Source organism: Salvelinus fontinalis, chromosome 22 (assembly GCF_029448725.1).
Source record: "Salvelinus fontinalis isolate EN_2023a chromosome 22, ASM2944872v1, whole genome shotgun sequence".
Taxonomy (NCBI): domain Eukaryota; kingdom Metazoa; phylum Chordata; class Actinopteri; order Salmoniformes; family Salmonidae; genus Salvelinus; species Salvelinus fontinalis.
In genome coordinates, this window is record NC_074686.1 from 27,692,018 (window position 1) to 27,718,541 (window position 26,524).

At 46.2% G+C, this 26,524-nt stretch overlaps 1 protein-coding gene across 1 annotated transcript; it reads left to right on the forward strand.

The window, feature by feature from the left end:
- Positions 1–3,053: 3,053 nt before the first annotated feature.
- Positions 3,054–8,049, forward strand: LOC129820393 (homeobox protein XHOX-3-like). Its single transcript, XM_055877464.1, has 3 exons — positions 3,054–3,848; positions 4,924–5,159; positions 6,202–8,049. Exons 1-3 carry the CDS (start codon positions 3,476–3,478, stop codon positions 6,727–6,729), a joined length of 1,137 nt encoding a protein of 378 aa, XP_055733439.1. The 5' UTR covers positions 3,054–3,475; the 3' UTR covers positions 6,730–8,049.
- The last annotated feature ends 18,475 nt before the right edge of the window (positions 8,050–26,524 follow it).

The window sequence follows — 26,524 nt, forward strand, 5'->3', positions numbered from 1 at the left end:
TGAGAGCTAGAGAAGAAAAGGAAGGCAGAGGGGGGAGGGGGAGATGGGCCTGTGTGCACTGTGAGAGGAATTTCACTCCGTCAGTCGCCCCCCTAAGAATCCGTGAGGGCTCGTGTGCCTTCCTATTTTTCAACAGGCGAGGGCGCACGAGGACAGCAATGGCTGCGCGAGACTGCTTGGTGGCATCCCTTGTCACGACGACCCCTGACGTCATCCTAGTCCCCAGTACACTGATACTGTGTATGAACTGTAGGACATGTACTATGAGTCAATGCACCTATTCTACAGACATGTTCCCTGCCCCATCCCTAACCTGCTCAATCTAACAGCGGAATCAGAGGACACAAGAACTGGATAGTCCAATAAGGAGTGGAGAAAGAATGATTAGCACTAGCATCCCGATTCTCCACACTTCTCCCAAAGTGTGCACTTGTACACTCCTCATCATGAATTTAAAAGCATTGCATTGGTATAAGCACCATGTTTTATCCATGATGGTTATTGTTGTGCAAGTGCACTTTGGTAGAATTTTGGAGAATCGGGACCCAGCTTTCCATACTTCATCTCCGTCAATGAGGTAATAACAGCTTGATCTGGATGCTTATATTTACATTTAAATATTTATAGCCTATTCATATAAATCCTATTAAATTAATATTAGGTATCCTAATCCCTAATTATATGAGCCCATCCTTCAATAGTAATGAGAAAGAATACTGAGGATGCTATGTGTAATGTGTAATGTGTGACGCATAAGCAGAAAACAAACAGCCAGAGAGTTGTAATGGGCCCCATTACGATTCCAGGGTTCAACTTAAAACACCGTGAAATCTTTAAAGTGGTAATATCAAGTTCAACCTCCCCCAAAGGCCATAGCCTTAATAAAAGCCTTGTCCTTTATCACTGTGTTTAGTGACTTTTTACTGCGCTAGAGTACATAGATCAAAGAGAGGTTGGGTGACGTCCCGCATCCAGAAAACATGCACGGCGTCGCCTTTATCTGCGCGTGCGCAATCTCCAATAGAACACAGGCGTGTAGAATGTCAGAAATAGTATTTTTTTGTTTTACTCGGGAGACATGGCTGGACAAAAAATATATAATAATTCACAATAATCAAATGGTTGACTAGTCCAGAAATATGTAGCCCTCTAATATTTCTGAAGTTACAGACGTTTCTGACATGCTTATTTTGTATTTTATAAAGTTTCACCCTCTATGTTCAAATATTTTTCTAGCCAAAATGAAGGCTATAGTATACCTGGTAAAACTATGCAATTACAGTAAAACAATGCTTCCTAAATTATAGGTCTTGGGTTGTAATCAAAAATGTTCCTGTGGCCCAACCTGGTCTCACAGTATTTCGTATTATTCTGTACTTAAATCCGAGAGACACCATCTAGTATGATATATTAAGTTTCATATGGTATGTGTTCATTTGTGGATGTCCATCACCCATTTCGTATGATATGTTATGAATTACAATTCGTATTATAAGTTAAGAATTAGAAAAACGTACAATATGTTACGAATTTGCAAAAAGTACTATATGTTACGAATGTGTATAATATCTTCTAGCTAGGTGGCTATGCGGCTAACGTTAGCTAGCTGGCTAAAGTTATCTAGACTAGGGTTTAGGGTTAGGGGTTAAGGTTAGGGGAAGGGTTAGCTCAAATGGTTAAGGTTAGTGTTAGGGGAAGAATTGGCTAACATGCTAAGTAGTTGCAAAGTAGCTAAAAGTAGTAAGTAGTATACAAGTTGCTTATTAGCAAAAATGTGAAAGTTGTCCATGACAACATTCAAACCCACAGCCTTTAGGTTGCTAGACATTTGCATTATACGCCTACCCATCCACCCCGGCAAACCACCCTACTTTCGTTTTCGCCTTAAGCAACCATCTAGGTAACTATACCAAGTAACATATACTAATTTTAGTGGCCCGGATTTACATTTCTATGTTAGTCTAGTCTATGAGACCAGGCTGTGTAGCCCCATGTTGTTGGTTGTTCAGACTAATATGTCAAATGGTAGGTAATCTTAACTCTGACCACCAGGACTTGACCTCTGAGCACTTTACTTGACACCACTTTAGAGGAGGGGGTGAGAGAAGGAGGGGGGGTGGAGAGGGGTAGGACGGGGCATTGAGACGTCTCTATTTAGCACCACTGAGAATAGATCTGATTTAACTTCCCTTTGGAATTGAAGTCTCAGCGACAATGTATTATATCAACGTGATCATTTTGTTATAAGATGGTCCTATGCATTGGTGGCTACGACGGTTTTGATTGTAATGCTTGCAACGCTTTCCTTTAAGCTGAATAACTTGGCAAATACAATACTATGGTCTTCATTCTGTCCAGTGCAGCTTACTGCAATCAATTGAATAACAGGCCTTATATTGTCATGCATTGTTCTTCACATTAGACGTTTGAAAAGCACAGGGTTTTGTTTTAAACAAGTCATACGTTTTGAAAGCTGACAACTTCAGATTCACTCACACATAAGTACTACATGACCAAATTAAGGGGAGCCTTTGCACGTTGCAACAAACCTCACCATACTGTTATATTGTGCTCCTGTTGTGGATTACAAATATCACAATGCTAAACCAATTAGCTTTACCATTTAGCTTCAAAAACACCCTAATATTCCCCCCCCCCCAAAAAAAAAATTGTGTTGCCTATTTTAATGACCACGTCACAACAAACAACGCAAATAATTTGCCCCTTGTCATGTAAATAGTGGGTTAATAATATGGATTATTTCATGGCATCACATTACACATAACCTGGTGTCCTATAAATTCGTTAACAATTATTTATCATTATAATTTACATATCAATATTGTTCATCATTTTAATAACTGAGTACCTCCTAAGAAGGACCTTTAGAACGTTTTAAAAAGATATATAATTGAAATCTTGAAATTTTTCAGAATTCATCGTTTCGAACGGTTTTGTTTCCTTGTGGAAATTGAGGATTGGAGTACATTGATGTTCAGTGGACTATATATACTCTGTATACCTGCACAAAATCATTTGCTCGTTAGCTCATGCGGTGATAATGTGCTTGTAGCCAACACTCCTGTCCAAAGCTGTTTGTCTTCCCTATTTTCTCTCATCCCGCGGTTGTGATTGCTCGTTCTCTGTTTATCCACATCCAATCGATGCGTGGCGTCATCAGGGGTGCCATTATGACGACTGCCCTATTAAGAATGACAGCTCGAGAGAAAGAGAATGCAATGGTGATCCCTCCCAGGGCTTGTGCCGCACTCTGAAGCGCTCGCCTCGCAGGATCAGAACGTACATCCCCCTCTCTTCTCTCCTCTCATTTCAATCAATTCCTCTACTCTTTTTTCTCCACTCTCACGACTGAATCCCCTCGCCACCCGTAGCCTGCAGTGTCACAGACAGCTTGGCTCTCTCCATAGTGATTTGGCGCCCGTTCATTCCACGCGCGTTCGTTCGTTCGTCGGTAATGGAAAACAGAAAGGAGATGGTGATGCTCGCGGAGGGAGGTCAACTTGGCACCGTGGTTGGCAAGACGGGCTCTAATTTCTCGGAAGCAGTTGGAAGACCCGCACAAGAACCGCAAGGAAAGACGGTCCACAGGAACTGCCTGAGCCCGGGTTCTTCATCCTACTCGCGAGACAGAGCGGACGAGGAGGTGGAGGGCGCACAGGGACGCGTGTGCGCTGATGTAAGGCCGGTTGGCATGTCTTCTTCTACCGAGAGACACCGGATAGATCGCACCAACAAAGAAACCAGCAGCTCGGACACTGAGTCAGACTTCTATGAGGAAATTGATGTGAGCTGCACGCCAGAAAGCATGGACTACCCCAATGGGAAAGGTAATGAAAAAAACGGCATGACAGTATTCATTTCGTTTTCTCAACACATTGCACGGATGTGATTTTGAATGTGGGAAAATGTAAATTAATGAATGCAATCGATGTGACGGTGTAAACATGGTCTACAATCGATTGCTAGCAGCCTATTTCTGTGCATGCAGTCCAGAATGAAAAAAAGTAAATTATGGCGTAACATATGCAAGATATTCCGTACGATTGAATTATGGATAGGGAGTGACAATTTACTGAACATAATTGTTATTGTTTTTATAACAACGTTCATTTGGAATGAATTAATTTCTCTATAGATTGTTACATCCACACTCATGAGAGATCTCGGTTTGTTATTGGGTTACACCCCCTTAGCTAGGGTTTTAACCACAGTGACACTTTTAAAACGAGTTACCCCGGGGCCAGACACCCTGTAGCAAATTAACCAATCTCCACGCATGCTGCTAGTAGAGATTTTAAGTAAACAAACCACAAATAAAAATGGCAGACCCCAAAACACTAAAATACCTTATTAATTCGTTGGTAGACTGATTGGAATTATCTAGGGACCATACCCCAGGAGAACTGACATCAAACTGGTCATGTCTTTATGAAAAATAGGCTCCAAATGAGTTGTCTAATGCTTACCATATGTATTTTGAGGTCCTGCTTTCAAATGAATGGGAAACAGTATCCTACATGTTGAACGAATGATTATATATGCTATTATCTTCACATTAAATCGGGTTCTGCATAAAATATAACTATCACAATGATGGATTCATATAATTATCCCTTCTGCAGTTAGCTATGGTATTCATTTATCTGGATGATTTAGTTTACTCTAGGCCTACATAGGCTTAATTTATGATGAGATGCATTTTAGCTAGTTGTGGTGCTCTGCTTTCGATTTTTGTCAACCTCAGTCAAACGAAAAATAAAAGCTGCAGTGACAATTATACAAAAACAAAAATAACAAAAGAAAACCTGTACAACACTTAATTGTAGGATACTATTGTCATCAAATGTACCTTTAGGCTATTCTATAACTAATAATCTGATTAATGTTTTAAACCCATTCCAGGTCGAAACGGTGATTCCCCCTGCCACCCGGTTGACAGCGGCATGGATCTTGGTAAGATGGGTTCGGGACAGGGCTCGCTGTCCTACGGGGCCGACGCGATGCGACGGTACCGGACAGCATTCACTCGGGAGCAAATCGGCCGGTTGGAGAAGGAATTCTACCGGGAGAATTACGTGTCCAGGCCGAGGAGATGTGAACTGGCGGCTTCACTAAATTTACCAGAGACCACAATCAAGGTAAGATAAGGCTCTTCGGCTTTAACAGAAGCCTATTTCAACATCATAACGTTTCTCTACAACATATGAGTCTATTGCCAATATAACATATTTGGCATAGAAAGGAGATATCTTAGTTGCAAATCTAAAAAGAAAATATGAGTTCACTTGAAATCATGTCAGACAAATCGAGGCCTAGGCTACTCAGCCTATATTTATGTGGGTTCTCAAAACAATACAGTAAATGCAATTTCACGGGCAATATTTACCTAAATTAAACGTTAATTCATTGTGTTAATGATTAAACAGAAAACATTTAAGGGGCAAGCTTATGTATCCATTAATGAGGTGGAATTTGCATAGGCCTATAGTATATATATATATGAAGCGGATATATACACTGAGCTTACAAAACATTAGGAACACCTTTCTAATATTGAGTTGCACCCCCTTTTGCATTCAGAACAGCCTCAATTCATCGGGGCATGGACTCTACAAGGCGTGGAAAGCATTCCACAGGAATGCTGTCCTATGTTGACTCCAATGCTTCCCACAGTTGTTTCAAGATGGCTGGATGTCCTTTGGGTGGTCGGCCATTCTTGATACACACAGGAAACTGTTGAGAGTGAAAAACCCTGCAGCGTTGCAGTTCTTGACACACTCAAACCCGTGCACCTGCCTGCCACCTACTACCATACCCCGTTCAAAGGCACTTAAATATTTTGTCTTGCCCATTCGCCCTCAATGTCACACATACACAATCCATGGCTCAATTGTCTAAAGGCTTAAAAATCCTTCTTTATCATGTCTCCTCCCCTTCATCTACACTGACTGAAGCGGATTTTTCACCTGGATTCACCTGGTCAGTCGATGTCATGGAAAGAGCAGGTGTTCCTAATGTTTTGTACACTCCGTGTAGGTCTGCCCACTGCTCTCTAACTGTAAGGCCATTTGGAACCGTGGGTAAACGTACAAAAACAGCTGTAAATCTGTTATCTGTCTCATCACATACGTATGAAGGTTCATATTTTACCTCGCCTGTCTGTGTGTTTGTGTTCTATAGGTGTGGTTCCAGAACCGCCGAATGAAGGACAAGCGGCAGCGTCTGGCCATGACGTGGCCTCACCCTGCCGACCCCGCCTTCTACACCTACATGATGAACCACGCGGCCGCCACTGGGAATCTCGGTTACTCCTTCCCGTCCCACCTGCCATTACCGTATTACTCCCACCTTGGGGTCGGAGCCGGCTCGGCCTCCTCCGCCACCCCATTCTCCAACCCACTCAGGTCCCTCGACAGTTTCCGGATGTTGTCTCATCCCTACCAGAGGCCGGAGCTGCTGTGTGCGTTCAGGCACCCATCCCTGTACCCCAGCCCGGCCCACAGCCTCGGTCCCGGGGGGAGTCCCTGTTCCTGCCTCGCCTGTCACTCCGCTCAAACAAACGGCTTTCCACAGAGGCCCACCGGGTCAGACTTCCCGTGCTCCCCAACGACCAGGACTGACGCGTTTCTGACGTTTACACCGTCGGTGCTGAGCAAGTCCTCGCCGGTGACTTTGGACCAGAGAGAGGAGGTGCCATTGACCAGATAAAACGAAGAGAGCACATCTTCATGTGTTCATTGGACTGAGTCAATGAAGCGCAGAAGAGGGCCATACGCTTTTACCATGATGAGCTTTTATCAATCTTAAAGAAAACACATGAACAAGACTCAAACAGCATGAATAGAACGCTCGTGTGGAGCAGACTCCATATCCGCAGCAGCATAAACGACAGGTACTGCAGCGTGTGCTGTTACATACACCTGCTACATAACAAAAAGGAGAGGTGAGCGAGCTCGGAGTGCAAAAAATAGCCTACCCAGTTTTTAAGCTACATGTTTTCAAGCACCAACACGATGATCTCACACATCACGCTATCCACTGAAAAAAGACATCTCAGTTACAAAACCCCATGCAGACCATGAAATATTCCGAGATTGGACAAAAAACACATTTGATTTATCTAAGATTAATTTGGTGTGAAGAAAGAGATCGCGCGGGTGGACTGGGAATTACAGACAAACGTTTAACTCCGTGATGGATGGTGTTAACGGTTTATCATTATTTGTAGTCTCTTCACATGTCCAAATTGACCTACATATATGGGTAGGCTAGTTACACTAGAATGATGTTTTCCATCTTCTTTTTTTAACAAGGGAATTTGTTAACAGACTGCACCGTCTCATTATTGCTCCCTCTCCCTGCCCGAGTGTCCCTTTTTTGAAGGTCTGGGGCGGAAATGTGCAGATGCTGGTAAAATTAGTAAGTGATGTATATGTACGTGGCAGATGAATTTTGAGTGTTGAATTAATGATAATACCGGCCGCGCGCGGAGACCGGGAGGGATCGTTTCTGCCAAGCCGTAACAAGGCGCCAGGGGAACGGATTAGCTCGCTTTGGCTTGACGGGGGAAGAGAGAAAGACAAGCCACTGGACAATCACACCAGGCAAATTAGGCCGAGTTCGTTCGAGCTGCCCATCTCACCCATATACCCTCGACTGAACACTAGCCACCACCTCTTTCCCCCTGCCCACCCCCAATTCTACCCCATTCTATTTTACCCTTAGCCAATGTTCATAAGACCGAATGCTTGGATAAATGCATTTATAACGACTGATTCTGATACTATAAGCCTTATATTTATTATACTCATTCTAAAATAGTTTGAGGAAATTGCTATTATTTCTTTGTTTCCATGTATCGCTTTGCACTGTTACTGGCATAGTATTTCATCGAAATAACCCTGTCATGTTTTAGGGACATTTCTGCAAAAAGGCTCAAGAGAGCGAATTCACTCTCTGGTCATTTTTGCTGAATATATTGTTGGATTGTTCTGGACTTCAAATTTGCAATAAACAGCATTTCAAACAACAAAATCAATCGAATGTTTTATTCTACAGCTCACGGAATAGGCATACTAAGTTTTCATTGCAGCCTGGGCATCAAGGAAAGGCCTTCATGTAGAATCGTAATCTAAATCAAATCAAAACAAGTATATTCCAAAAGGTTATTCATATTCTATTGATATAAAACCAATTAATTGCACATTGTTAGGCCTAAAATAATATAAGTAGGCCTACGTAACTTCCTAGCAATGCATTTACTTGTAGGACTATTATAGACAAATGCCCTAGAAAAATATAATATAAAATAGACCTAAGGTACAGGGCATTGTCATTGCATATTGCTCCTAACGAGAGCAGTAATTTGACTGAAGTGTTCGGTGTCAAAACACAGAATTGCTGGGCGTCGTCTTGTGATGGACGCGCGAGAGGATATGACAGCTAAGCGGTCCCCGGGATCCGTTAATGCCAGTCATTATTTTCTATTCCATCCATCGGTTAATAGACAACGGCAGAATTTGTTGTCTCGAGAAGATATTGGAATGGTAAAAGATCGATGATCTAACTGGCCCCACCAATCAGCGTGAGCTTAATTTGTTGCGTTTGACGCGTAATTGAGTCGCAGGCTCTCCGTAAACGAGATATTTCTGTATATAATGGAACACTAGAAAGAGCCTGTAGCACCACGAGCTCAGGGGCTTTTAATATGTGTTTAAATCGTCGAGAGGGTATATTAGAAGTTATTTCAGCAAATGAGTAGTGCAAATGTGTGACATTTAAGTCGAGGGTGGATAAAAGCATTCCAACATGAAATGTGAAATTCCAATATTCAATGGTCTTGTAAAACGCAGTAACAAATGATCTATATAAGCCTAATTATGTATTGAGGGTAAAATTAGATAAACTAAGTCATGGTCGTGCTCTAGTTAACACATTTTCAATCGTTATCTAACGAATAAACGAGACAGCATTAGCTTACTGTTGTTTTAACTTAGCCTACCATTTTAGAAAACAATACGGAGTTATTATCGTGATACCTTTCCCTTTCCTATAAACACACGTTTCTAAAATATATTAGCCTATATCAATTTTTCTATCTGAAGAGAAAATAATGTGTTGGCTAATTATTCGTTAAATCATGCTCCCATCCGGCGTGCATTCCGGTGTGTCACGAGGTAAAAGGTTCGCCCTAATCAGTCAGCCCCCGCGAGCCCCCTCTGAAATACCCTCCACCCTACCCGCGCCCGTCTGATTGATCGCCTTATTAACTGGAGTTCTTGTAAGTGTGACCGAGCTGATTAAAATGCATATGTTTGGAATAATACACCGTTTAAGCCGCCCGGCAGAAGCCACAAGGCAGATTTATGTAAGCCATCACGCCATATTTCTGCCTTATACGGAGATTGCAGGACGAAAATATGTTTGAAAAATGTTTTGGCTTGTGCATGATAAAATAACAGCAAAAAAATAAAAAATGTACGAAATAGATATTCAAATGCATTGGCCATTTCACAATTGTTTCCCATTGGACAGTGGCAGTGTGGGTTATGGTTAGTGGCCAGGACTGGTTGGGGCTGATTTGGATGAACCCATACAGTAGCAGCCCCCACCACCACCATATGATCCTCTTTTCAAACGCGCATCACAGTGCCAGAATGACACATAAGTGATACAAATTACAACCACATTTACCCAACAACACATATGGATCCCCAGCTATCCCTTACTAAGTTGAATCCACAATGGCCTAATCCACCATTAACACTCAATTTAATCGCTGGAAGACAGTATACGACCGAGCAACAAGATATGATAGACTTCTCTATTGCACACGTAACAGCAATTACCTCGGCCTTAGAAGATGTTATTAGTGAGAATTGGCGCAGGGCTCGTCGGATCCCTGACTAGCACAAAGCGTTTTGATAGGGGAGGTGCGGAGCAGCTGTCCACTGAATAGAGAAAAAAACACAGCCATCCTATCCGAGGCTGCTGCTGCTGTTTAAATTGTACTACATTCTAATTTACAGGCCCTTGTCGTAGCGCGCAGGGCTGGCGAGGAGGCGTGGATGGACCAATCACAGAGTAATGATGATGAATGGGGAATTAATGCACACACAAGCGAGACAATTTAAGCCTTCATCTGTTTAAATAGACTTCCAATATCATTTGGAAACGGAGGTCACGTTAAATCAATCGGGCGACGCGTGAAAGTCGTTTTCGGTGGCGTCTTTATCAACATTATTTACGGCGCACGGGAGAGGGCTTTACTGCCGGGCCGGGCTCGGGAGGGGGGATGAGGTAGAAGGGTCCCGCTGCTCAGAGCTGGTGACATGAGAGAGTTGGGGTGTCTCTTCAATTGTCACCGGTTATTTTATTCAGGTGGAACTAAATATGTTGTAGCTATAGCGTTTGTTTATGCGAGTCAATTCAGACTGGCCCATAACAATTTCCCTCACCTAACAGAGCTGTATGGATATAAAGCCAGAGTTTAATGGCCCAATATCTTATGTATGCATGTTTACACCATATGTTTACACACAATATAGCCCCAGAGACAAGAATAAAGCAATGGCTGGCAAGATAGGGGGATGCTTTCAAACTGCCTCTTTTTGCAACGCCATCGTTGTCTTTTAAGTCAATATGATTACACAATTCCCTGTTTATTTCACATGATTCTTTATCAAATATACTCACCCAAACGGTTCTCCACTAACACTTCTGGGAAACACTATAGCTCTCAAGAACCCAAGGGGCTCAAGGGGGCTTACAGTTTTCCCCTCTTGGATTCTCAGCTGAAGGTATGGCCGGTTGTGAACTACTATACCGACGCTCTGTTTTAACGTTTAGAACCCTTAATAATCCTCCCTTGCGATATGGTTTTGGAAACATAAAGCCCTCTACTTTCACACCACATCAAAATAATTTCACAACTAGAAAATATACACTTGGGCCGCCTACTGTACACTGTTTTAACCGGTTTTAACACATTTGTAGCCGACAGTATTTTTCGGTTCCAACACTATTCTGGTGTCCTCCCGTTACGCACAGGTGTTAGGATATGCTTCAAGAGATACTTCGAGCAGTTGGTCGCCTCTGTGTTCTGTAAACAAAAAGCTATAACATGGCCTTGTGGGAACCATAACCCTATAAAGGTGCGTAGTAACCTAATTAACATTTTATTTTGTTTTAATTCTTGCCGTTGAGAAAGTTCCAAAATGTTTCTAAAACCATATTGTAAGCGAGGCGTATTGACGTTTAGACATAGATTCGGGACAGCGTTGGAGCGTCGGTGCATTTGCTTCAGGCGGCAGACAGGTTCATGATAAGAAGGTATATGTTTTACATTACCTGTCTATAAATGGGCTAGATGGAAACACAACGAACTTTGCGTAGATTATGCTGCGTTCAAGTGATGGCGGGAAATCTAAAATACGACCTTCGTACTGGGAAAAATGCACCTGAACGCCCCTTCAACTCGTATCACGGACCACTGAAAATGTAAACAAAATGGCCGTGAGTTCAGCTGTCAATGGTGAGAATGGTTCTTGCGTCCCTTCCGAGCACCTGAAAGCTCCAAATCGTTGACATGAACGCGGCATTAGGAGCCTATAGGGCCGTCTACTTCTGTGATTAATAAAACAAATAGTCAACAACAAAAATTCAACGGTCATCCAACTCGGAAATTCCAAGTCGGCCTTCCCCTTCCCAGTGAAAATCTCACTTTTAAAAGTGAATAGCCTATTCTGTTATCTCTTACCCTAGTAACGTTGTTGACTCATCCTATACTCGTATTCGTAGTCAAAGCGTAAATTGACAACAACAAAAAAACACTTAAAAAACACCACCTCAAACTTGTATCTCAAACAGGCCATTTCAAAATGCTTGCTATTTCCTCACAGAGGATGATGTCATCCTTAGGAGAACGAGCTGACCAATCAGTGATATATTGGCGTTAATATTTTTTGAACGCCCAGTATATGCCCACACCATTCTGTTGTTACTTTAACTGAACAACTAGAGATGTTATCAAGAGCTTCAGACTTCTTGGCATAATGGTTAAGGTGTTGGCTTGACCGGCACTGGACCTGGGTTCAAGTCCCAGTCAGGGCTGGCTACTCTTTGAATTTGCTACAATATGTACTCCATATACAGTCCCTCAGAAACTATTCACACCCCTCGACTTATTTCAAGTTTTGTTGTTACAGCCTGAATTACCAATTGATTAAAAAGGTGTTTTTTCTTCACCCATCTACACAAAATACCCCATAATGACAAAGTGATCAGATATTTTTTGAATTTTTTGCAAATTAATTGAAAATGAAATACAGAAATAACTCACTTACATAAGTATTCAGAACCCTGAGTCAATAGGCATTAAAATCACACTTGGCAGGGATTACAGCTGTGAGTCTTTCTGAGTAGGTCTCTAAGAGCTTTGCACACCTGGATTGTACAATATTTGCACATTGATTTTCCTCCCAGTGTCTGTTAGAAAGCAGACTGAACCAGGATTTCTTCTAAGATTTAGCCTGTGCTTAGCTCTATTCCGTTTCTAATTTTGGCATTTTTTGTTCCATTTTTCTCCCCAATTTCTTTATTACGATCTTGTCTCATCACTGCAACTCCCCAAATGGGCTCGGGAGAGGCGATGGTTAAATCATTTATCCTCCTAAACATAACCCGCCAAACCGCTCTTCTTAACACCCGCTCGCTTAACCCGGCAGCCAGCTGCACCAATGTGTTGGAGGAAACACTGTTCAACTGACGACTGGAGTCAGCCTGCAGGCGCCTGGCCCACCACAAGGAGTCGCAAATGCAGGATGAGCAAAGTAAAGTCCCTCCGGCCAAACCCTCCCCTAACCCGGACAACACTGGGCCAATTGTGCGCCGCCCTATGGGACCCTCGGTCACGGGATCAAACCCCAGGCTTTACTGACGCCGCAACACTGCGCTACTCGAGAGGCCTAGTCCGTTTCTTTTTATCCTAAAAAACGTCATAGTCCTTGCCGATGACAAGCATACCCACAACAGGATGCAGCCACCACCATGCTTGAAAATATGAAGAGTGGTACTCAGTTATATGTTGTGTTGGATTTGTCCCAAACATAACGCTTTGTATTGAGGACATTCACTTAATTTCTTTGGCACATTGGTTGCAGTTTTACTTTAGTGCCTTATTACAAACATTGTGCATGTTTTGGAATATTTCTTATTCTGTACATGCTTCCTTCTTTTCACTATGTTATTTAGGTTGGTATTATGGAGTAAGTACAATGTTGTTGATCCATCCTCAGTTTATCCTATCACAGCCAATAAACTCTGTAACTGTTTTAAAGTCACCTTATTGTGAAATCCCTGAGCAGTTTCCTTCCTCTCCAGCAACTGAGTTAGGAAGGACGCCTGTATCTTTGTAGTGACTGCGTGTATTGATACAATATCCAAAGTGTAATTAATAACTTCACCATGCTCAAAGGAATATTCAATGTCTGTTTAAAAAAGAAACATCTATCAGTAGGCTCCCTTATTTGCTTGGCATTGGAAAACCTCCCTGGTCTTTGTGGTTGAATCTGTTTTTGAAATTCACTCTTCGACTGACGGATAATTGTATGTGTGGGGTAAAGAGATGAGGTAGTCATTCAAAAGTCATGTTAAACACTATTATTGCACACAGAGTGAGTTGATGCAACTTACTATAATACTGGTTAAGCACATTTTTCCTCCAGCACTTATTTAGGCATGCCATAACAAAGGGGTTGAATACTAATTGAATCAAAACATTTAAGCTTAAAAATGTTTAACTGATTTGTAAAAATGTCTAAAAACATAATTCCACTTCGACATTATGGGGTATTGTGTGTAGGCCAGTGACCAAAAAAATCTATATTTAATAAATGTTATATTCAGGCACAACAAAATGTGGAAAAAGTCACAGGGTGTGAATACTTTCTGAAGGCACTGTATATTTCTGAACACTTTTACATTAATGTGGATGCTTCTATGATTACGGATAACCATGCATGAATCGTGAATAATGATGAGTGAGAAAGGTAATGCTGGAGTATAGAGCCAAAGTATAAATTTTAGCTTCACTGTCCAAATACGGGAGTATAGTTTGTAAGCAGCAGGGTTGGTTGGTTGTGAGTTGGCTTTACTGAGAGCTCAACCAGTCAATGTAAAAGAGTCTCTTCATCAGTCTCCCTCTACCCCTGACAGCTCTGACAGAGGGGTAGGCTGACCCCCTCACCCACACCCACCAGCACCACAGTCTACATGTAACGGATGTGAAATGGCTAGCTAGTTAGCGGGTACGCGCTAGTAGCATTTCAATCAATTACGTCACTTGCTCTGAGACTTAAGTAGTGTTGCCCCTTGCTCTGCAAGAGCCGTGGCCTTTGTGGAGCGATGGGTAACGATGCTTCGTGGGCCACCGTCGTTGATGTGTGCAGAGGGTCCCTGGTTCACGCCCGTGTCGGGGCGAGGGGACGGTTTAAAGTTATACTGTTACATACACACTCACTCAACGGTCTCTTCCTGTCTCCTTATTCCCATATACTGTAGGCCTTAATACTCTCCAAACCCAATGCAAAAGAAACCTCAAAACAGCACACTTCCAGTTCAGGTCCAAGACCAAAATGCTCTTTAAAAAGACAATACACCTATTCATGGTGAAAGGAAGTGGAACTGAGATGAAGGCCATACAACTTATGTGACTTGTTAAGAACATTTTTACTCCTGAACTTATTTAGGCAAAGGGGTTGAATACTTATTGCCTAAAGACATTTCATTTTTTCATTTTTAGTACATTTGTAATGTCTAAAAACATAATTCCACTTTGACATTATGGGTTATTGTGTGACACAAAATCTCAATATAATCAATTTGAAATTCCGTCTGTAACGCAACAAAATGTGGAAAAAGTCAAGGGATGTGAATAGTTTCTGAAGGCACTGTATCTATCTCTTCTTCTCAAAGTTACTAATAAACCATAGGTTTCTCTGTCTCTGGCCCTCATCATCCAATCTCTCAGTGGTGGGCCGTCAGGGCCTGCAAGGCCTTCTCTGCTGGCCTAAACATCATCAGAATAGAATTTTTTTTAAAATATATTTTCCCACAAATATGTATTAAATTATTCCCCAGAGTAAGAGTTATACTCTTCATTTCATAGCTTTCCTCTTGGTTGCACTGCTTCCAGCCCCAGGTTGAGATTTTGAGGGCTGGTCTTTATGTTAGATCTTTTATCCAATCATATTCAGCCATCATGTGTTGCCATGATCTGCCCTCAGGCCTTCAGAATCAACAGTGCGGGCGCTTGTAGCTTATAGTGAATGGAAATGAAAATTTAGTGTCAACCAATCAGCTTTAGAGTTGGCTATTGTACGCCTTCTGGCTGGCTCCAGTGTTACACAGGAGCCAGCTAGCAGGCGTAGTGCGTGCACGTCTTTTGATTGGATTACCAATATTGAGAGGCAGGTCCTATGGAGATCTAGGAAACTGAATTTGATAAACGAATTAATTTGCGTACTACTAAGCTGTTTTTTCAACCCACAATGGCGGAAGGAGGAGAAGATATCGATTTGGTCGAGGATATAATTATAACGCCATTCTCAAGACGAACTTTTCAAGAAAAGTTAGACATTGTAAGGAGAGGTCGCCCGACGCCACAAAGCCTGTCACAGGCGGGAAAGTGCTTCGTTCGCTCGCCACTTTCAAAGTTTCAACTATGAGCGCTGTCAATGGCTCACAGGCTCCTTGGCTCCGAGAAGCACTGCAAACTGTACTGCTGGGAATGCCTATTATTTGCAAGTGATCGATTTGGTGTTTGGAGCCACACTGGCTTTGCAAACTTGAGTTGTCTAACCAAGGCAGCAACGAGACACCAAAGTACGGCTGGGCACGAACAAGCAATGGTGCTTTTGAAAACTTTTGGGGACACCGGAGTGGATCTACAGCTCAAAGAACAAAAGCGCAGGGCAACGGAGCTGCACAATGAAAAGGTGAAGAAAAATATTGAAAAGACTCATTGATTGTGTCATGTTTTTGGGTAAACACTGTTTACCCAAAAATGTCAATTTGTCAATTTCAAGGTGACGCAACGCCTGGTTATACTGCGTTTCTGTCTAAATGTATAGTTTCTAGAGCCATGGCATCATAATGAGGTGGATTAATTCGGGTGGGACTGTGTAGTACCTCACTGAAGGCCCAGGCCCCAGGCCCACGGCACACCACTGCAATCTCTTGTACCTGAGATAGCAAAACGACCACCACCTATATGATTGATCGGAAAAGCACATTCATTCACTCGCAGGTGATTGAAAAACCCCTAGAGGGATACGAGCCCGAATTCTTAGTCCATTGCGCTCTGGGTCTGCCTTAAACAAAATCACAGACTCAATCTTGCAAAGTTAGATTTGTTTTGGTTTGTTGCATTCAAAAGGGACTGATATAATGTTGATTTGATCACAAAAAAAACATTGATCTACACTGAAAAATATATAAATGCAACATGTGAAGTATTGGTCCCATGTTTCATGAGCTGAAATGAAAAATCCCCGAAATTTTCCATATGCAGAAAAAATATTCCTCTCAAATTTTGTGCACAAATTTGTTTACATCCCTATTAGTGAGCCTTTCTCCTTTTCCAAGATAATCCATTCACCTGACAGGCGTGGCATATCAAGAAGCTGATTAAACAGCATGATTATTACACAGGTGCACCTTGCGCTGGAGAGAATAAAAGGCCACTTTAAAATGTGCAGTTTTGCCACACAACACAATGCCACATATGTCTCAAGTTTTGAAGGAGCATGCAATTGGCATGTTCAATATTCATTCTCTACCATTAGCTACCTCCAACATCGTTTTAGAGAATTTGGCAGTACGTCCAACAGGCCTCACAACCGCAGACCACGTGTAACCACGCCAGCCGAGGATCTCCACATCTGGCTTCTTCACCTGCGGGATCGTCTGGGGGGGGGGGGGGGGGGGGGGTTCTGCGGAGTATTTCTGTCTGTAATAAAGCACTTTTCTGGGGTAAAAGCCATTCTGATTGGCGAGGCCTGGCCCACCCATAGCTACACCATTGCCCAGTCATGTGAAATCCATAAATTAGGGCCCAATGAATTTATTTCAATTGACTGATTTCCTTCTATGAACTGCGACTCAGTAAAATCTTTAACATTGTTGCATGCTGCATTCATATTTTTTGTTCAGTATATACAGTACAAACTAAAAAAATGGGATGAACTCAGTTCAACCTCTTGTGCCTCTGGCATTTGTTTTGTGAGGCAGCTTAGAGGGAACATTGCATATGTGACTACCTTTGGCAAACCAGGTGGAGTAAAGGTAGGTTTTACTGGCTACATCAGGCTCTGAAATTGTCCTAGTCAGCATGCTGATGTGATACTGATGTGATAGTTGTTATAGCCATGACTATCTCATTGCTCCCCAGCTTGTCCATCACATCTTCTGTTTGTGGAACACAGCCTATGGAACAACTTACTCCATCACATCTTCTGTTCGTGGAACACAGCTTTTGGAACAACTTGCTCCATCAGATCTTCTGCTTGTGGAACACAGCTTTTGGAACAACTTTCTCCATCACATCTTCTGTTTGTGGAACACAGCTTTTGGAACAACTTGCTCCATCACATCTTCTGTTTGTGGAACACAGCTTTTGGAACAACTTTCTCCATCACATCTTCTGTTTGTGGAACACAGCCTATGGAACAACTTGCTCCATTACATCTTCTGCTTGTGGAACACAGCTTTTGGAACAACTTTCTCCATCACATCTTCTGTTTGTGGAACACAGATTTTGGAACAACTTGCTCCATCACATCTTCTGTTTGTGGAACACAGATTTTGGAACAACTTGCTCCATCACATCTTCTGTTTGTGGAACACAGCTTTTGGAACAACTTGCTCCATCACATCTTCTGTTTGTGGAACACAGCTTTTGGAACTCACCCAGATCAATATTGTTTTAAAATAATTGAATAAGCACTTTGTTTTATAGTGGGGTGTTATTGTTTTTACGACCCTCTGGGCAGCCAATGGCTTTGCAGATCGCTCCAGCTCTCTCCACACCTCATTTTATTTTACGGCATGTTGGCCGCTTTACTTCTCGGCAATGTCTTCGCCAATGTCGACAGAGAGAGTTTTCCTCACTCTTTCCCAGAGAATCATCAAACAGAATCAATAACGGAGAGAGAACGTAAGCACAAGCACACACACGAACAGAGGAAAAACATGAACATAGTCATATTCCCACAGTCATGTTGTGCAAAGCCACACAGCAGAATAGAGATGTTGGAAGGAGTGCTAGGTCTTTGACACTGGTTTCTGTAAGCCTCAACAGCTTTGGGTTACTTTGATATTCTAAGTGAGAATGTGCCATATGGTGTTATGATTGTAAATATCAATAATTAAATTTGTCAATCAATTGTTATGGAAGCTACGGGGCCATGTGGTTTCTGACTGGAGAGGGCTTACAGTGAATGTGTTTCCATATCATCAGTATCGGTATTGTCTGGTGGGTATTTGGCCAATATTATGTATGGATGGAAAAATACAGTGACACTGTGCTCTGCTATGACGGGTGGTATAGGTAACCTTTGCAACCTGTGTGTGTGTGCGCATGTGTGCACACATGTCTGTTTGTGTGTGTATGTGTGTGTGTCTGTGTGTATGTGTATGTGTCTGTGTATGTGTGTGTGTGTGTGTATATATATGTGTGTGTGTGCATGTGTGGGTGTGTGTGTATATTGTGTGTGTATATATGTGTGTGTGTGTGTGTGTGTGTGTGTGTGTGTGTGTGTGTGTGTGTGTGTGTGTGTGTGTGTGTGTGTGTGATGGAGCACCTCAGTGCTGTAGTGATATATCCTCATTATTTCTGTCCCGTGACCGTCACACTCTGCCTGCTGCACCTCTCCAGGGAGACAGGGATGTCCGGGCTTCCCCCTCTACCATCTCGCCCCTCGCCTACCTCGCCTCCCTCGCCACCCTTGCCCCACGGTCCGGCCCATCTGCTGAGTCGCTCTGACTGCTAACCAATGAGCGCACAGTTTTGTGGCATCAACGGTCCTAATTGACCATCCTGTAAGAGCATTTCAACATGGACCTGACCCTAACCACCAATAGTACAAGGTCAGATGTTTTATCTTCACTCTGATGTGTGTAACTGCTGTCTGTGTGCTTGCTGTGCATTCTAGTGTGTGTGTGTGTGTGTGTGTGTGTGCTTGCTGTGCATTCTAGTGTGTGTGTGTGTGTGTGTGTGTGTGTGTGTGTGTGTGCTTGCTGTGCAATCTAGTGTGTGTGTGTGTGTGTGTGCTTGCTGTGCATTCTGTGTGTATGTGTGTGTGTGTGCTTGCTGTGCATTCTAGTGTGTGTGTGTGCTTGCTGTGCATTCTGGTGTGTGTGTGTGTGTGCTTGCTGTGCATTCTAGTGTGCGTGTGTGTGTGTGTGCTTGCTGTGCATTCTAGTGTGTGTGTGTGTGTGTGTGTGCTTGCTGTGCATTCTAGTGTGTGTGTGTGTGCTTCCTTGTGCATTGGCCTGTGTTTCTATGGATTGGTGGGTGCATGCGTGTGTGTTCAGTGGGTTAAGTGAGAGAGGTAAGGTTAAACCGTGGGAAGCACACTAGGGGAGATAGTAGTGCCAGATAGTGAGGGCATCAGTGAACAGCTAAAAGCCTGTGCTTAGTGTCTTTAATGGACGCTTTAAAAGGCCACTCACACTGTTAGTCTTTGAGCAGACCTCCCCAAACGTTTAAACTTATAGAGCGAGGGAGGGAAGGAAGAAGGGAGGGGTGTGTGTGTGTGTGTGTGTGTGTGTGTGTGTGTGTGTGTGTGTGTTTTGGTTGGTTGGTGAGTCGCTCTAGGGGGTCTGTACTAATGTGTGTGTTTATGTTTGTAACGATGATAGGTTAGTTGTTCTGGAGAGTGTGTGTGTTTGTGTTTATGTGGGTTTTGGGAGTGAGTAAGTGTGTGTATTCAGCTTTATGTACATCCGAGTGTGTGTATGGAAGTGTACAGTGTATGCACATATGCAGGTTTGTACAAGAGGGTTGACCATGACAGAAATGGCCCCCTATTTCCTACATAGTGCACTACTTTTGACCAGAGCTCTATGGGGAATAGGGTGCCATTTGGAATGCAACCTAGGCAATCAAGGCCTAGACATTGTGACGCAGACACACAGACCTGTGGCGTCTCCAGAACCTGACTCACAGACCGGGAACTCAGAGCCAGGGAGACAGGGGAATAAAGAGGTGGATGAAAGAGGGAGGGGGGTTCAAAGAGGGGGGGGTCAAAGGGAGGGGTCAAATAGGGGGGGGGGGGGGGGTCAGACAAGGATAGGAGGGGTGGGGATGTGAGGTTTATTGTGATAGGTTTCTGTTTGTGATTCCTAGTGCAGGGGGAGAGGATGAGGAGAGGAGAGTAGGGGAGAGAGAGGGATAAGATGAAGAGTGTAGGGGGAGAGGGGGAAGGAGGGGGGAGAGAAGACTGGTTTATGGTTATGTTGTTTGCAATTCCTGTCTGTGAGATGAAAACATGGCCCCTTCAGTTCCTCACAGGTTAATGGAACTTTTATGTTCTGCAATCATGTGACACCTGGTATCTTTCCTCTCTCTCTCTCTCTCTCTCTCTCTCTCTCTCTCTCTCTCTCTCTCTCTCTCTCTCTCTCTCTCTCTCTCTCTCTCTCTCTCTCTCTCTCTCTCTCTCTCTCTCTCTCTCTCTCTCTCTCTCTCTCTCTCTCTCTCTCTCTCTCTCTCTCTCTCTCGACTACTCTAAAGTCTCTGTGATCAGGGTTTATGACATGACTATCAGCGGGTCAGGGAGAGAGGCAAGGCTTCAGTTACTGGTTGAGGCTCAGTTTATGTTAGTTTATGTTTAGGTTAAAGGGTAAGTTTAGAGAAGGTTTGGGGGAGTAGTTAGAGAGTGTGTGATCTTAGGGCTGCAGTACGAGTGGGGTTAGAGACAGGGTTGGTCTGCTAGCAATGCTATGACCTGCTGCAGAAGAGCAGCCAGAGAATTTACCATCATCTCCCCTCCCTCCTGTCCATCTCTCCTATCCTCCACCCAGCTCCCTCACTCCTCCCCTCTCCTCTCCTCCCTCCTGTCCATCCCACCTATCCTCCACCCAGCTCCCTCACTCCTCCCTTCTCCTCTCCTCCCTCCTGTCCATCCCACCTGTCCTCCACCCTAGCTCCCTCACTCCTCCCCTCTCCTCTCCTCCCTCCTGTCCTCCACCCCAGCTCCCTCACTCCTCCCCTCTCCTCTCATCCCACCTGTCCTCCACCCCAGCTCCCTCACTCCTCTCCTCCCTCCTGTCCTCCACCCCATCTCCCTCACTCCTCCCCTCTCCTCTCCTCCCTCCTGTCCATCCCACCTGTCCTCCACCCCAGCTCCCTCACTCCTCCCCTCTCCTCTCATCCTACCTGTCCATCCCACCTGTCCATCCCACCTGTCCTCCACCCCAGCTCCCTCACTCCTCCCCTCTCCTCTCCTCCCTCCTGTCCATCCCACCTGTCCTCCACCCCAGCTCCCTCCCTCACTCCTCCCCTCTCCTCTCCTCCCTCCTGTCCATCCCACCTGTCCTCCACCCCAGCTCCCTCACTCCTCCCCTCTCCTCTCCTCCCTCCTGTCCATCCCACCTGTCCTCCACCCCAGCTCCCTCACTTCTCCCCTCTCCTCTCCTCCCTCCTGTCCATCCCACCTGTCCTCCACCCCAGCTCCCTCCCTCACTCCTCCCCTCTCCTCTCCTCCCTCCTGTCCATCCCACCTGTCCTCCACCCCATCTCCCTCACTCCTCCCCTCTCCTCTCATCCCTCCTGTCCATCCCACCTGTCCTCCACCCCAGCTCCCTCCCTCACTCCTCCCCTCTCCTCTCCTCCCTCCTGTCCATCCCACCTGTCCTCCACCCCAGCTCCCTCCCTCACTCCTCCCCTCTCCTCTCCTCCCTCCTGTCCATCCCACCTGTCCTCCACCCCATCTCCCTCACTCCTCCCCTCTCCTCTCATCCCTCCTGTCCATCCCACCTGTCCTCCACCCCAGCTCCTTCCCTCACTCCTCCCCTCTCCTCTCCTCCCTCCTGTCCATCCCACCTGTCCTCCACCCCATCTCCCTCACTCCTCCCCTCTCCTCTCCTCCCACCTGTCCATCCCACCTGTCCTCCACCCCATCTCCCTCACTCCTCCCCTCTCCTCTCCTCCCTCCTGTCCATCCCACCTGTCCTCCACCCCAGCTCCCTCATTCCTCCTCTCTCCTCTCATCCCACCTGTCCATCCCACCTGTCCTCCACCCCAGCTCCCGCACTCCTCCCCTCTCCTCTCCTCCCTCCTGTCCATCCCACCTGTCCTCCACCCCAGCTCCCTCACTCCTCCCCTCTCCTCTCCTCCCTCCTGTACATCTCTCCCGTCCTCCACCTCAGCTCCCTCATTCCTCCTCTGTCCATGTTCTTCAGCCAGAGGATGAGGCTTAGCTGGAGAGGGGGGAGAGGGAGGGGGAGGTGCTGATAATGGGGGCGTACTCTAGGTGTGGATAGATGGACATTGGCTTGGGTAAGCTGGTCCGGGACTGGACAGGGGCATAAAACAGGCTGAGGGATGAGAACCAGGAAGGTACGAGACGCAACTTTTAATGTTCCTACATGACTCACACTGACTGTCCATAATGAGTTTTATTCACTTCTATCATTTGAGTGTCAATGACGATCATAAGCCGGGGAAGAGAAAATGATTGAAGGAGGAGAGTGTGAGAGGGAAGGAGGGAGATAAATACACATCTCCTATGACCACAAGGCGACCTACAGTTGACCGCTACAACCAAGATGATAGGGATTTTCATGTAGCAGTGACCACAAGATCACCAGACCATTGCAAAGCAACCATAAGTAAGAGTTGAAAGCTAGTTGGAAAGCTGGTTATTTCTAAGTTAAAGTGGAAAGCTGATTGCTTGACAGATTTGGGATCACTTCAGTTCAAATGTGCTGATAATGAATGCCATGACTTTTAGGACTGAAGAAGTCCCACTGTGAGGTAGATGAATATGAATACACACACACACACACACACGCACGCACGCACGCACGCACGCACGCACGCACGCACGCACGCACGCACGCACGCACACACACACACACACACACACACACACACACACACACACACACACACACACACACACACACACACTTCCTAAAAACCATCAGCGGTTTACACGTCCCTCTCTTTTTCATTCTCTATCTCTACGTCCTCGTATTCCTCCTATTCTTCAATCCAATATTCTGTTTCTTCCTCCTCCTTCCTCTCTCCCCATCCAGGCACAGCCTCCTTCCTCTCTCTCCATCCAGGCACAGCCTCCTTCCTCTCTCTCCATCCAGGCACAGCCTCCTTCCTCTCTCTCCATCCAGGCACAGCCTCCTTCCTCTCTCCCCATCCAGGCACAGCCTCCTTCCTCTCTCTCCATCCAGGCACAGCCTCCTTCCTCTCTCTCCATCCAGGCACAGCCTCCTTCCTCTCTCTCCATCCAGGCACAGCCTCCTTCCTCTCTCTCCATCCAGGCACAGCCTCCTTCCTCTCTCTCCATCCAGGCACAGCCTCCTTCCTCTCTCTCCATCCAGGAACAGCCTCCTTCCTCTCTCTCCATCCAGGCACAGCCTCCTTCCTCTCTCTCCATCCAGGCACAGCCTCCTTCCTCTCTCTCCATCCAGGCACAGCCTCCTTCCTCTCTCTCCATCCAGGCACAGCCTCCTTCCTCTCTCTCCATCCAGGCACAGCCTCCTTCCTCTCTCTCCATCCAGGCACAGCCTCCTTCCTCTCTCTCCATCCAGGAACAGCCTCCTTCCTCTCTCTCCATCCAGGCACAGCCTCCTTCCTCTCTCTCCATCCAGGCACAGCCTCCTTCCTCTCTCTCCATCCAGGCACAGCCTCCTTCCTCTCTCTCCATCCAGGCACAGCCTCCTTCCTCTCTCTCCATCCAGGCACAGCCTCCTTCCTCTCTCTCCATCCAGGCACAGCCTCCTTCCTCTCTCTCCATCCAGGAACAGCCTCCTTCCTCTCTCTCCATCCAGGCACAGCCTCCTTCCTCTCTCTCCACCCAGGCACAGCCTCCTTCCTCTCTCTCCATGCAGGCACAGCCTCCTTCCTCTCTCTCCATCCAGGAATAGCCTCCTTCCTCTCTCTCCACCCAGGAACAGCCTCCTTCCTCTCTCTCCATCCAGGAACAGCCTCCTTCCTCTCTCTCCACCCAGGCACAGCCTCCTTCCTCTCTATCCATCCAGGAACAGCCTCCTTCCTCTCTCTCCATCCAGGAACAGCCTCCTTCCTCTCTCTCCATCCAGGAACAGCCTCCTTCCTCTCTCTCCATCCAGGAACAGCCTCCTTCCTCTCTCTCCATCCAGGAACAGCCTCCTTCCTCTCTCTCCATCCAGGCACAGCCTCCTTCCTCTCTCTCCATCCAGGCACAGCCTCCTTCCTCTCTCTCCATCCAGGAACAGCCTCCTTCCTCTCTTTCCATGCAGGCACAGCCTCCTTCCTCTCTCTCCATCCAGGCACAGCCTCCTTCCTCTCTTTCCATGCAGGCACAGCCTCCTTCCTCTCTCTCCATCCAGGCACAGCCTCCTTCCTCTCTCCATCCAGGCACAGCCTCCTTCCTCTCTCTCCATGCAGGCACAGCCTCCTTCCTCTCTCTCCATCCAGGCACAGCCTCCTTCCTCTCTCCATCCAGGCACAGCCTCCTTCCTCTCTTTCCATCCAGGCACAGCCTCCTTCCTCTCTCTCCATCCAGGCACAGCCTCCTTCCTCTCTCTCCATCCAGGCACAGCCTCCTTCCTCTCTCCATCCAGGCACAGCCTCCTTCCTCTCTCTCCATGCAGGCACAGCCTCCTTCCTCTCTCTCCATCCAGGCACAGCCTCCTTCCTCTCTCTCCATCCAGGAACAGCCTCCTTCCTCTCTTTCCATGCAGGCACAGCCTCCTTCCTCTCTCTCCATGCAGGCACAGCCTCCTTCCTCTCTCTCCATCCAGGCACAGCCTCCTTCCTCTCTCCATCCAGGCACAGCCTCCTTCCTCTCTCTCCATGCAGGCACAGCCTCCTTCCTCTCTCTCCATCCAGGCACAGCCTCCTTCCTCTCTCCATCCAGGCACAGCCTCCTTCCTCTCTCTCCATGCAGGCACAGCCTCCTTCCTCTCTCTCCACCCAGGAACAGCCTCCTTCCTCTCTCTCCATCCAGGCACAGCCTCCTTCCTCTCTCTCCATGCAGGCACAGCCTCCTTCCTCTCTCTCCATCCAGGCACAGCCTCCTTCCTCTCTCCCCATGCAGGCACAGCCTCCTTCCTCTCTCTCCATCCAGGCACAGCCTCCTTCCTCTCTCCCCATGCAGGCACAGCCTCCTTCCTCTCTCTCCATCCAGGCACAGCCTCCTTCCTCTCTCCCCATGCAGGCACAGCCTCCTTCCTCTCTCTCCATCCAGGCACAGCCTCCTTCCTCTCTCCCCATGCAGGCACAGCCTCCTTCCTCTCTCTCCACCCAGGAACAGCCTCCTTCCTCTCTCTCCATCCAGGCACAGCCTCCTTCCTCTCTCCCCATGCAGGCACAGCCTCCTTCCTCTCTCTCCATCCAGGCACAGCCTCCTTCCTCTCTCCCCATGCAGGCACAGCCTCCTTCCTCTCTCTCCATCCAGGCACAGCCTCCTTCCTCTCTCCCCATGCAGGCACAGCCTCCTTCCTCTCTCTCCATCCAGGCACAGCCTCCTTCCTCTCTCCCCATGCAGGCACAGCCTCCTTCCTCTCTCTCCATCCAGGCACAGCCTCCTTCCTCTCTCCCCATGCAGGCACAGCCTCCTTCCTCTCTCTCCACCCAGGAACAGCCTCCTTCCTCTCTCTCCATCCAGGCACAGCCTCCTTCCTCTCTCTCCATGCAGGCACAGCCTCCTTCCTCTCTCTCCATCCAGGCACAGCCTCCTTCCTCTCTCTCCATCCAGGAACAGCCTCCTTCCTCTCTCTCCACCCAGGCACAGCCTCCTTCCTCTCTCCCCATCCAGGCACAGCCTCCTTCCTCTCTTCCCATCCTTCCTTCTCTCCTCCCCTCCTATAGGCAAGACCCACTCACAGGCACTCCAAAGACAGGCAGTATAAAGATAATAATCAATATTGATCCAGCGAGAAGGTGCGAGGGAGTGAGTGACCGGCCCTTACTTTCTGACACAATCAATGAGCTTTAGTGGATTGAGGATGGATGGAACCTCTGACTTCTTCCTGGTCGGTGACACTGCTAAAGAGATTACACCTCAGGAGCTACACGGTCATGGCCCACACACTTCCATCTCTCTCCTTCTCTCTCTCTGTCCGTCTCTCTCTCTCTCTCTCTGTCCGTCTCTCTCTCTCTCTCTCTCTCTCTCTCTCTCTCTCTCTCTCTCTCTCGCTCTGTCTGTCTCTGTCTCTCTCTCCTCTCCCCCTCACTCTCTCTCTCTCTCTCTCTCTCTCTCCTCTCTCTCTCTCTCTGTCC

Excerpts from the sequence above, each read along its gene's own strand:
- LOC129820393 (XM_055877464.1), top strand. The coding sequence starts at position 3,476 with ATGGAAAACAGAAAGGAGATGGTGATGCTCGCGGAGGGAGGTCAACTT. Across the intron at positions 3,849-4,923 it reads GGACTACCCCAATGGGAAAG|GTCGAAACGGTGATTCCCCC; the intron begins GTAATGAAAAAA and ends AACCCATTCCAG. Across the intron at positions 5,160-6,201 it reads TACCAGAGACCACAATCAAG|GTGTGGTTCCAGAACCGCCG; the intron begins GTAAGATAAGGC and ends TGTGTTCTATAG.